A 12070-nucleotide genomic window follows, 5' to 3' on the forward strand; every position below is an offset into this window, starting at 1 on the left:
CACTGTCACAGGAGGGGGCCCAGTGCCATTGCCCTCCTCCACTCCTCCGAGACCGGAGTCCTTGGTGTCCTTGGGTTTACCTCTGGAGGTAGAGGCTGCAGACTTGTTGCAAGGTGCCTGGTGGGATAAATAACAGCAGAGCCTTCTGAGGGAACTCTCAGGAATCGGTCCCAAGTGGAGGTGAACCATGGTGTGAATTATCCCCAAGCATTGCATGACGTAAAATCAGCCTGTGGGATGGAGACTTCAGATTTCTTCGGAGGGGGCAGCACTGTTACCATTCTGACCGCAATGCGTTTGAACCAGTATTCCGACGTCTTCACACTTCCTTGAGTAAACTGGGAGAAGGTAACCTCAACAGGCCTTGGAAGCAAATGAGACGAACCCAGGAAGTGAGTACCAGCTGCAAGTCTGCAATGTGTGGGATCGAGAATTGAACATAGGGCCTTTGCTGTTGGATGTTTTCAGAAAGGAGCCTGAGGCAGCACCTTACCTGTGATACTCTGTGGGGAGTGCAGTCCTAGGGAAGTAAGAGTGAGGGAAAGGGGAGTGAGGCAGGGATGGAAGAGAGTAGATACAGGCTGTGGTATCACTGCGCTGGCCACAGCTTTGCAGCTAAACACAGCTGCTTGCTCAGGCACACGGGATGCCTCCCGAGGAGCTGCGTGGAGCCGCCGCATTTTAGAACACGTGTGGTGGAGGGGGTGAGGAAGGAAAGACGAGCAACGTGTCTCTAGTCTCCTTCCCATCTCCTCTCAATGGTTGAAGCCTACCTTGTGGGTGGGGCTTTGCCTCCCCCACCCTTCAGAGAGGGTCACCCGGCCCCTCCCAGAGCCACCCAGGGAGCAAGAGCCTCTGCGAGCACAGCCCAAGCAGTACGCAGGCTCAGGGGTCTCTCCTTGGCAGCTGGCCCCCCTGCTGGTGGCGGCAGTGGCTTTATGACCACGTGGGACCAAGTAGCAAGGCAAATGGCCTAAGGGGCGGGTGAGGCGAGCAGATCTGGGGTGGCACGTAAACTAAGTCCAGTTTCTTGAAATCAGTGCATGCTGCTTGCAAAAATGATCCTCATTTTAGCCAAGGATTTGGAGAGGAAGGGCTAGGGGGACTGATGTGGTCGGCAAGCATAACCTTCGTTCCCCTCGTGGGCAGGCACGTCGGTCCTCATGTCTGGCAAGAAGTTGAATAAAATCATGGTCAGCTCTCTCTGCCTTCATCAAGGAACTGAATTTAAATTGCAACAGGAAGGCTGCGATATTCAGAAAAAACCCATTACTAGGAACTCAGCTATCCCAAACCCTCACTAAATAGGAATCTACTGCTGCAGAACAGAATACTACCAACTTAGCAGCTTACAACAACACATGTTTCTTATCTCACAGTATCTGTAGGCCAGGAGTCTGGGTACAGCCTAACCCAGTCTTCTGCTCAGGGTCTCACATGGCTGCAGTAAGGGGTTAGCCAAGGCTGCAGTCTCACTGGAGGCTCAGCTGGAGAAGGATCACTTCCAGGCTTACTTGGGTTGTTGGCAGAACTCAGTTCCTTGTGGTTGTAAGACTGAGAGCTTCAGTTTCTTGCTGGGTATTGGCCAGAAACCACTCTCAGCGACTAGGGGCCACCTGCAGTCATTGCCACGTGGGTTTCCTTAGCCTGGCCCCCTGCCTTCTCCAAGCCATCAAGGGAGGAAAAAAAGAGTCCAGCAAGATGGGTACCACCATCTCATGTAACATAATCCCATCCACATAATTGTGTATACCTGTCACCTTTGCCATGTTCTGTCAGTTAGAAGCAAGTCTAGGCAGGTCCCAGCCACACTCAGCAGAGGGGATGATACAAGGGCATGAACACAGGAGGCTGGGATCATGGGGGCCACCCTAAGAGCCTGCCCACCACACCTCATTTTGCTAGAACTCTGCTTATAAGCAAAAGCAGCAAATAAGTAAAAACCACCACATGTTTGTATCAGGAATTAAGTTTAAAAAAAAAAAAGCTCTGTGGGATGTGCTGAGTCCACCTGTGTCACTAACCACAGCTCCCGTATCTGAACCAGTAGAAAGATGACCCAGGGTCAAGTCCATTCTTCCCCTGCCTCCGCGCCCCACCCTGCCCCCCGACCACGTGCCCTTTGTAAAGCAGAGAAATGGGCTCAATCAACAGAAGGGGGGTCCTAGCCTTACCCAGTTGTCAATATTTAAAAAGCTTTTCCAACATTAAAAGGAACTTCTTCTGCTTAAATATCAACAAACCAGAACATTCAATTACCTAGAAAATCCCCATTCCTAAAATGTTCAAGCAACCTGAGCCTGCTTGAAAAAACAAAGACAGAGCTTCTGCATCCCGCGTGATGACCGTTTATAGAGTTGCCACAAAATGAACAGCCACTGAAGGAAGGCTGTCATGAGGAGCTCAGATTTGGGGCAGTCCTGGCCCCCACCTGCAGCTGTCTCTTCCTTGGAGCCCTTTTCCTTTGCTTCCAGCCACCCATCGCCTGCCTGGCCTCACCTACGCCCAGCCACTATGTCAAGGAGTAATTGACTGAGTGCCTCGGACCAGTCCAGGCTCCACTGAACCCATCAGGCTAGGACAATGCGGTGGCCCCTCAAAGGAGGAAGGCTATTTCTAAGGCTCATGGTTGATGGACCACAGTAGCTGTGATTATCATTTTAATTACAAGGCCATCACAATCTTACATTCAGGGTGTGGATATCAGAGACCACAAAGCACTCTGCAGCCTTAAAAACAGACTGTGGGAACGGTCTGTGCTTCAGACTAGAAGTGGCCCATTACGACATCTTTCTTTCTTGGCCTCCACATTGCAGTCAGACTCTCCCAGAAAGGAAAGATCTTACCCTCCCTTTTAAGGTCTGGCGCAAATCCCACCTCCTCTGGGATCTTTTCCCAAAACCATATTCATTGCCATTCTCTCCAGGACTCAGCCCCCTCGTCCTACTTCCCTACCCAGAACTCCCTTAGAACTCACTGCTCCTACCACTGATTTGACAACAACCCCCACAGAATTCTGACAGCTCTTCCTGCGGTGTTTTGAGACATTAAAAAACCTCACACTCTATCCTACACTCCCAATGGGACACCCCGTTCTTAACAGGGAAGAAGCATGTCTTAAACTCTGCAGAGATCCTACAATTGCCCGAGCTGTTTGCACATTGGCAAGATTTTCGCACACATTGTTCTTGGTACTTGGCACATTTGTACTCAAAATAGTTCCCCAGTTAAGTTCAGTTTTGTAAACTTTCCAGAGTACTCACAGCTCTTTTATTTTTTAGGGTAAAGAATATCATTCGTATAAAGCCCTTGTACTTGCACACGGTATGCTGAATACATGGAAGCTGTTTTCACGGCTTAGAAACCATTGTCACGACTGACCTGGGGTTCACGGTTTGACATAAAAGGACCAAAGCCAAGATGTATCAGCCTTTCCAGTGTTTTGGCTTTTTGTTCGACACGTATATTGAGGGATGAGGTACACTCAGTAAAATCTACCCTAGTGAGTGGACAATTCCCTGAGCTTTGAAAAATGCATAAAGTTGCCACTCAGCTTCTTCAGCTGAAAGTTGCAGCACATTATAATCAGGAATCTTCGTCTTTTCTGTGGTCTCATGCACTCTTTGTCTATAATACTGTTGAGCTACTTCCAGGAAAATGCCCTTTTTCCTCATCTTGGCCAGACTAAGAGCCACTTCCCAAAGTGGCTTTGACCTTGGGTAGCAGCTCTATTGAAGGAGCAAATCCAGAGTCGGAACAGTTTCTCTGCAAGGATCAGGGCCCCATGTATTTCTAACAGGCCTCACTTGGTTGCGAGAATGTGAGAATGGGGATGAGTCATAACAAAACCCATCTGGATATCTCTGAAATCTGACAGTGGGCTAAGACGACTGATAGGATAAAATTTTTCTTTAAACATACATGCATACAAGTCCTGTCTCCATTGCCTCAGACGTGGGTGGAACAGGTAGGATGGGTGGGAGCATGGGCTGCAGAGCGTTAGTGCAGGGACAAAGTCCTACCCTTCCTTATGTCCCCAGCACTTAGCATAGCTCATTGATGGTATCTGTTGTGTGACCGAGTGAGTGGTCTTAGGTTAGAGATGGGGCAAGACCATGCCATCTCGGGGTGGACTTACCCATCACTCGTAGGTGTCTAGACAGTGGGGAGAAGACCCACCAAGAGGGGCCCTGTCCATGCTCTCAGGTGGGGCCCCTCCCCTCCATCCTGAGTGACCTCAGCGGACTCCTCACTTCTGTGATTGCAGAACTACTTTGAGAGCTACCTGGCCGTTGCCTCCACCGTACCCTCCGTGCTGTGCCTCCTGGTGAATTTCCTGCTTGTCAACAGGTAGGCCACTTTCCTCCCTCTCCCAGGCCCCTGACCTTCACCTCCAGCCTCATCCGCTCCCCTTTGGTCCACAGTTGCTTCTCCTGCTGGCTTACATGTGTCCACTAAAGTAGGAAGCAGGCAGTTCAGACTCCTCCATGAAGACTGAGAGTCAGATCGGTTACCTGGGGCCCTGCCTATGGAATGCCCAGTCAGGGAGCCACACGCTGCCACATGGGGTCAGAGCTGACTGTCAACAGCTGCCTGGGCCGCAGGGACACCACAGATGGTGGGTGGGGCCCGGGGAGCAAGGTTTGTGGAGGCTGGTCTTCCAAGCCTTTCTGAGAGCCGTCGAAAGGTAAGAGCCTGGGGACTTCCCTGGTGGTCCAATGGTTAGGACTCTGTGCTTCCAACGCAGGGGCCACGGATTCGATCCCCGGTCTATCAGGGAACTAAGATCCCACATGCCACGTGGAGTGGTCAAAAAAAAAAAAAAAAAAATCAGAGCTAGAAGTTAAGAGGCTGGCACCCCACCACCCTGGCTCTCACTATATGGGAACGGGTCACTCAGTGCTCAGTGCCAAGCTGGTAACAGCAGCTCATGAGTCGGCCGCCTATGGGGGTGGTCAGTGGGCGACTTCTGGCACAGCATTTGTGAAGGGTGGGGTGCACTGTGGAAGAAGGAATGATTTAGGAGATAGCCCGTGGCCCTTTGACCCCACTGGGTGACTGGTACCATCCGTTTTCCATTTAGGTTTACAGGGGTAACAGCCTGAGCTACTTTGCCTGCATTTCCCCTAAGCTATCATTAGCTGGTAAAGGTAGCTACGTTGTGATTCAGAAACTTGGGCATCTCTTGGGCACGGCCTACTGAAGCCTTAGGTCGCTGGTGGCAAGTCTGTTTTACCCAACTCTGCTCAGTTTGTAGTGACTGCCTGGATCTCTGCTTGAACGGGATTCTACGGCAGGTCTGACCTCAGGGCGTGTGCTGTGATTACTGATGTCTGTTCTGAGTCCAGGAGGAGAGCGGGCAGCGCGTGTGCCTCAGGTGTGCTAAGCCTGAATAGACCAGTCTTTCCAAGCATATTGTGTTGTGGGGTTATCCCAATGTTCTGTTGTTGCAGAACAATGATCCCAGAGCATGGTGGCTGAGAACACTACCACCGTCTCTCACGGTCCTGGGAGGCAGCAGGCTCAGCCGGCAGCTCTGGTTGGCCCTCTCTCATGCCGCTGTAGACGCTGGGGCCTCCGCGGGGCACCTCTTTCTCTGTCTGTCTCTGTCCCTCCCCTCGGTCTCTCGCAGGTAGCAGGACTTTTCATGTTGTGGCTGAAGAGCAGGCGCTCCAAGAGAGCAAGGCAGAAGCTGCATGGTTTTGGTAACCTAGTCTCTGCAGTCACATACTGTCCCTTCTGCCCACTCAGTTTTAAGGGACCAGGGACCGTACCTTTCAATGGAAGGAATGTCAAAGAATTTTGCACGCCTCTTAAAACCAAAGTGAAGGCTGGACGAGCAAGAGGGAGGATGGTCTGAGACGGCCTGGGGGCCGAAAGCCAGCTGGCCCCTAACCTGCCTGCTCTTGCCTGTCCCTGGCACACGGGGCTACGGTCAGCGTCCTGGCAGGAGGAACGCAGCCTCCAGAGATCACGCCCAGAAGGAGGCAGGGGATGGAGTTATGAGCAGGGTAGAGCTGGGTCCCTGGCAGTGACTCAGAAGAGAAGGCATGAGGAAAGGAAGGGCATGCAAGAAGAGGACGACAAGGAAGAAGTGATGGAGCCATGGCGGTGGGCAGTCCCTCGGCCTCTCACCGCCCTGTCTCCTTTCCAGGCCCCTATCATGATCCTCTGTCCAAAGTGGAGGTCAGGAGATGTGCGCAGGACCACAGTGCCAGGAAGGGCTGGCCTGAGCTGGCGTCTTACCTGGCACTGCCCCCTCTGTGGTCGTGAGGTCCAGCAGGCCGGAAGCCAGCCGGGACCGGGGATCAGCGGCAGCGGGGAAGGCCCAGCCTCAGGGCCCTGGGCGAATAATCTCTGATCATCGCAGTTAACATTCCCAGCACTCTTAGCCCTCGGAGGCATTATCTCCTTTACTCTGCAGTGGCCAAGAGCAGCACATTTATTCCCCTGTTATACAGATGGGCCAACAGGCTGACAGGTGACCTGCCCAAGGTCATGTGGCCATTAAGAGGTTGGAGGCAGGATTGGAACTGGGACCCTTCTCCCCCCACATCTGTGCCTGGAACCTCTGGGCCCCCTGCTGCCTAGTTCTCCAGCTTCGCGGGGCCCCTCCCTGCAGCCAGAGCCGCATCTCAGGCCTTATAAGTGGGAGCCCATTTCTGCCCTGGCTTCAGGCTACTGGAGGGAAACAGGTGGTGAAGAAGGTCTGGGTCTGTCTGCAGTAGGCACTGCCCTCTCGAGGATGGCTGGGAGCTGGCTCTGAGGGCTCAGTGTTACAGGGCGTCCTCCAGAAGGGTCCTGCCCACGCCAGGGCCTGCCTGTGCCCTTTCCCGGCTCCAGGAGAGGGGTGAGGGCCATGTGGAAAATGCTCCCAGCCTCTGTCTGTTTCTGGACTGTGGGAAGATGGTTTGGAGCTAAGCTGTTTTCTATTTAATGTGCGAGATTGAAATGTCCCCTTTTCTCCCCTCCTGGAGAACCCTGGCTTATCTAAGCGGCTCATCCACAATCGCCAGGTGTTTTATTATGTTAAATCTGTAGCGTCATAAATACTTATGAGGAGGATTTACATTTTGGAGACTTAGGAAGAAATCAGTCCCCTGGGGTCCTGAGCCCTCGTGAGCAAGGGAGGGAAGCTGGCAGCCTGGGTACATCTGGCAGCCCTCTCCAAGAATCTCATATCAGTATGACCTGTCCCAGGGCTGGAGCTGTCACTTCAGACGTCCCCTGTGCCAGAGCAGAGCCACCACGCCTAGGGCAGCACTTGTCTAGACTTTCCCTAAAATCCCAACAGTGTAACCACCCCCCGGGCCGCTGTCCAGGTGGAAGAAGCAGAGAGTAAGGCAGTGTGCCCTGTTAGTGGATGTGGGGTGGACTTGCACGGGCACGTTTTATAAAGCTTTACAAGCATTGACAATAGCCCCAGGCAAGATCCCTGAGGGCTTGGAGCCCCTGCAGGGAAGCTCCCGCTGAGAATGGGTTCTGCAGCTGGCAACTAGCTGGCGAGGAGGAGACCTGTGCAGGTGAGGGATGTGAGGGGGGGTGGGGGGCAGAGGCAGAGCTGGGAGCTGCATTGCTTTTGTGATGCACTTGGTGTTTACCTCCTCCTCTCTCACTCTGCCCTCCTCTCCCTGCCCTGGGGGTGCCTGGGTAAGAAGTCCCCCAGCTCTCTCCTAAGCAACTTTCCTGTTCAGGCAACTACTTAACCTTGTTTTGACAGGCACAGAGAGCTTCTGGGGTGCCAGCAGCATTCCTGGGGGGGACCTTTCCTGCGTTGCATCTGGGAGGAGGTGGTTGGAGACAGAGGCCATTCCCAAGGCTGGCTGGGATCGCTGCTGCTGTTTCCAGCTGTCTCCCTGCCATGCTGAGGGGGTCAAAAAGCAGAGCGTGAAGGGGAGCTTGAGGCCCAGCGTGCACTGCTGGGACCCCTTAGTTATCAATCTGTGCATCCAGCAGGTGTTTACCAGGTGCCTGCCAGGCCCTATGCCAGCCCTGGGGGTGAGAACGAGACGGGGCCCTGTCCCTGTGCTGCTTCTTACGTCTCCTAGTCTGTCCTTCGCCTTCTTCTTGCCCCAAGGAACTGCTAAAACTTTGGGGCATTAGTCCCCAGCCTTTCTCTCCACTTGAATTTTTTCAGATTTAGAAGCATAAACTGGAAGAAACCTGAACTTTTTCTTGTCCCACCTCTTCTTTTTCAAGGAAACTGAGGCCCAGAAAGGTTGAATATTTGCCTGGGGTCACACAGTGAATTGGTGGCAGAGTTGGCAGGGTTTCTGTCTCTGGACTCAGGCTCTGTGCCCCTGTGGCTCTTATCTTTGGGGTGGGTGGGGAAGCTGCAGCTCCTGGGAGAGAGTTGGGCGGGGGAGCGGGGGGCTCTGTGTGACAGGGTTGAGTGTGTAGCATCACCCTGAGCATCAGAGTAAGGCCTGACCACCAGCCTTCAGGGCACCTGGTGTGCATTTAAAATAGATACTCAGGGGCCCCTGGGGTCCAGGTGCTCACCTGACTGCCCACCAGCTCCTGCCCAGGCCAAGTCCCCTGCAGACCCTGGGAAGATGTGTCTTGATGTGGAGTTTCTCAGAAACAGACCCTGGACCAAGGATTCAAGTGAAGGTAGTTTATTTGAGGGGCCACAGTAGGAGAAGGGGGGAGACTGGGAAGGGATGGCAGCCAATAAAGGAAGCCTTATCAAGCCAGCTCCCATAGAAGGTGACCGAGCTTCGGCTGCTCAGAGCTCTGGCAGCCAGTGTGGAACACACCTGAGGGGGTGGGAGCTGGGGTATTTATCCACCCACTTCCCCATCACTGGCTGAAGGCTGTTCTTGGGAGGTGTTAATCAATCACCTGTCACTTGCAACCTGCTTCCTGGTAAGAGGGGAGGGCAGGAGGGCAGGGCACCCATTGCTCAGAGGTGGAGTCTCTATGTCGCTCCCCAACTGGAAACCCTGATGTGCCTCTGCGTGTTGGTTGGCACTCTTGGTAACAAAGGAAAGAGACACAAAAAGGATTTTCTCATTCTTTCCTCAGAAAATTAAAGTCAGAGCTGCCTCCATTCCTGGATCTAGGGGAGTATAAACGTCCTTCTCATCCGCCGGCCCTGAGCTCTGTGTGTGCCTGCTTGGCTTCATCTCAGATGTGGCCTCTCCCCATGCAGCTGGCCAGATAGGGACCAGCAGCCCCCGACACAGTCCTGGCAGAGACCCAGCTTCTCTCTGCCTTTGAGTCCCAGCGATGACTGACTGGCCCTGCCTAGGTCACATGCTAACCCCTAACCCAATCCAGTGGCCAGAGGTATGGGTGGGACACCCTGATCACCCCAGACCAGGTCGTGTGCCCTCATTTGTGGATGGGTTGGTGTGGACAGTTTGACCGTCCACCTCCGCAGGACAACTTGGCATGGAAGGAGTGCTCTTGGTGGGACGGATGCTGGCAGACAAAGCCTGCATGCCCACTCCACGCCCCACTCTGAGGAGCAAGTCTTGGCACTTATCAGTTGGACCAGGCCCTCCGGGGTGGGGCTCCATGTCTGTCTGGTATCCTCTGCTCTCAGTGTCACCTGCAGCCAGAGTCCATTTTAATTCCCTGAGTGTGCTACGCTCTCCCTCACAAGATATGTGCACTCACATCCAGACGTCCCTTACGCTCCAGCTTAGGTATCACCTCCAAAAAACCTATGAGATGCTCAGAGTGGGTGTCGTGCCCCTCAGACGTGCCCAGGATGCCCTATGGCCCTGCTGATGGAGCACTTTGCACACTGGAGCAAAATGCCTGTCCCTCGTCTGTCCTGTGTCCCGGGCATCCAGCCCAGCGCTGGACACACAGTAGTTGGCCAGTGTTATCTGTGGAATGAACACACCAGAGAGGACGCGCCTTAGCAAGACAGCCATGGGCTGGGGCTCAACAGACCTGGGTCCTCATCCCAGCTCCTCACACCACAACCTTGAACTGTCCCTTCACTACCTCGGGCTTCCTTCTGCCCCTGACACAGCCCAGGCAGCACCTGCTCTCCCTTCAGCCAAGGATAGGAAGGAAACTCAAATTCGCCTGGGGCCACAAAAGCGTCTTGAAAAAATCCGTTCTTGCTTTTCATGCTCATCATTTCACACCTCTTTATGTATGTATATATTTTTTTCTACCTTTCATGTCTTTCTTTTTTTATCCAAAAGAAATTTGTATATAACTAATCTGGATTTTCTCCCAGCCGCCACCCACTGGTTAGCAGGAAAATTAACTAAACATCCAATCTGGTTTAAAGCTTAGTCTAATCTGATGATTTAAACAGCCTCTTTAGATGATGTTCTCTCTCCCTGCAATAAAAATGCAGTTTCACAGAGAGCTAGGCTTCCCTGCTTCTCCCTGCAGGACGGTGTCTGGGCAGGTTGGAGGCTGGGAGAGGCGTAAGGCTTACATGCAGGAGTGGGGTTGGATGGGGGTAGCTGGCTCTAGCTTGGCGTCAGCTGAGCTGACAACTGAGACCATCACAGGAGCCTCCTTCTGCCCTGGCCACCTGTTCTGGGCCACCTATATTCCCTTCATTCCCAGGGAGGCAGTAGAGTGTCGTTCTGAGAGCACAGGTGGGAGCAGCTGACTGACCTTGGGCAAGTTGCTTAGCCTCTGTGACCTCGGTTTCCTTATCTGTATATGTGGGGTAGGTAAGAATACCTGTTTTGTGGAGCTGGTGTGAGAATTCAACAAGTTAGCATTTAGAAACCACTTAGAAGAGTACCTAGCACAAATGAAGTACTATCTCAGTGTTGGCTTTGATGACGACAGTGATGGTGATGATTTTCTTCTCTTTTCCCTTCTCTCCCTGCCACTGCTAAGTTTTGGGGGAAGGAATCCCAGTGGGTGGTTGTTCTGTTTAAGCACTAGACAAAGCCAGCGGGAGCTCATCCCCGTGGCAGGAGGAATGGGGGTCTTGCCTCAAGAGCCCTCATCTCCTGTCCTTGAACCTCACAGCAAGATGAAAAGAAGCAGCGTCTGAGAACATTTGCCCTGAGCCGGGTACTGCTGCCTGACTCTATACACTCCCCGCCAGAGATCTTCACAACCACACCTTCAGGTAGATTGATTCTCCTTTCATTTGTACAGATGCAGAAGCTGAAACCAGAATGATAGAGTCACTAATCCAAGTCCACACAGGACTGTGAGCCAGGAAGGCAGGATTCAGACCCAGGCCTCCTGACTGCAGAGTGCACGGTCCCAGCTACTGAGCATACCTGCTTCCCTTAAGAATGTTCACCAACCCCAGCCTGGCATGGGAGGCCCGAGGGGGTCTCTAACCGCTTCTGGTATCCTCGCCTTAGGGTTCCGATTCATGTCCGCGTGCTGGCCTCGCTGACTGTCATGCTGGCCATCTTCGTGGTGATGACCGTGCTGGTGAAGGTGGACACCTCCTCCTGGACTCACAGCTTCTTCGCCGTCACTATCGTCTGCATGGCGATCCTCAGCGGCACCTCCACCATCTTCAATAGCAGCGTCTTCGGCATGACTGGTTCCTTCCCCATGAGGAATTCCCAGGCACTGATATCAGGTGAGAGCTGGGGTCCAGACAGCTGAGCAGGTCAGTCTACTTGGGGGTTATTGGAAGGAGCCAGAGGTGAGCATGTGGTAGCCCTTCCAGAAAAAGAAATGAGTGTTAGTTGTGCTTCCATGATCTATTATTGTGTAACAAAGCACCCGAAAACTTCTTAGTGCCTTAGAACAATAAGGATCATTTCTTTGGCCCGTGTATCTGCAGTTTGGGTAGAAGTTCGCAGGGACAGCTTTCCTCCTCTGCTCCACGTGGCATCAGCCAGGATAGCTCGCCTGGAGCTGGAGGATCCACTTTCAGGATGGTGTGCTCACCCAGCTGGTGTGGTGGTGCTGGCTGTTAGCCGGAAGCTCAGCTGGGGCTGGGGCTGGGGCCAGGGTTTCTCTCCATGTGGTCCTCACCACGGCTGCCTGGGCTTCCCCATAGCATGGCCTCTGGGTTGCAAGAACAAGCATCCCAAGAGGCCCAGGCAGAAGCATTATTTCCTTTTATGACTTAGCCTTGAAAGACATTTGGGGCACTTCCACTATAGCCATA

At 53.1% G+C, this 12070-nt stretch overlaps 1 protein-coding gene across 3 annotated transcripts in view; it reads left to right on the plus strand.

The window, feature by feature from the left end:
* SLC29A3 (solute carrier family 29 member 3) overlaps window positions 1-12070 on the plus strand; it is a 41745-nt gene that overhangs the window by 19469 nt on the left and 10206 nt on the right. For 2 of the 3 annotated variants that reach the window (XM_049697305.1, XM_033434167.2), the window contains exon 3: window positions 11307-11533. In XM_049697305.1, coding sequence (XP_049553262.1) covers window positions 11307-11533 — 227 coding nt within the window. Of the gene's footprint in view, window positions 1-4267; window positions 4351-11306; window positions 11534-12070 lie in introns of all 3 variants that reach the window. The other variant, XM_033434166.2, reaches the window with a different exon arrangement.

Source organism: Orcinus orca, chromosome 14 (assembly GCF_937001465.1).
Source record: "Orcinus orca chromosome 14, mOrcOrc1.1, whole genome shotgun sequence".
NCBI lineage: Eukaryota > Metazoa > Chordata > Mammalia > Artiodactyla > Delphinidae > Orcinus > Orcinus orca.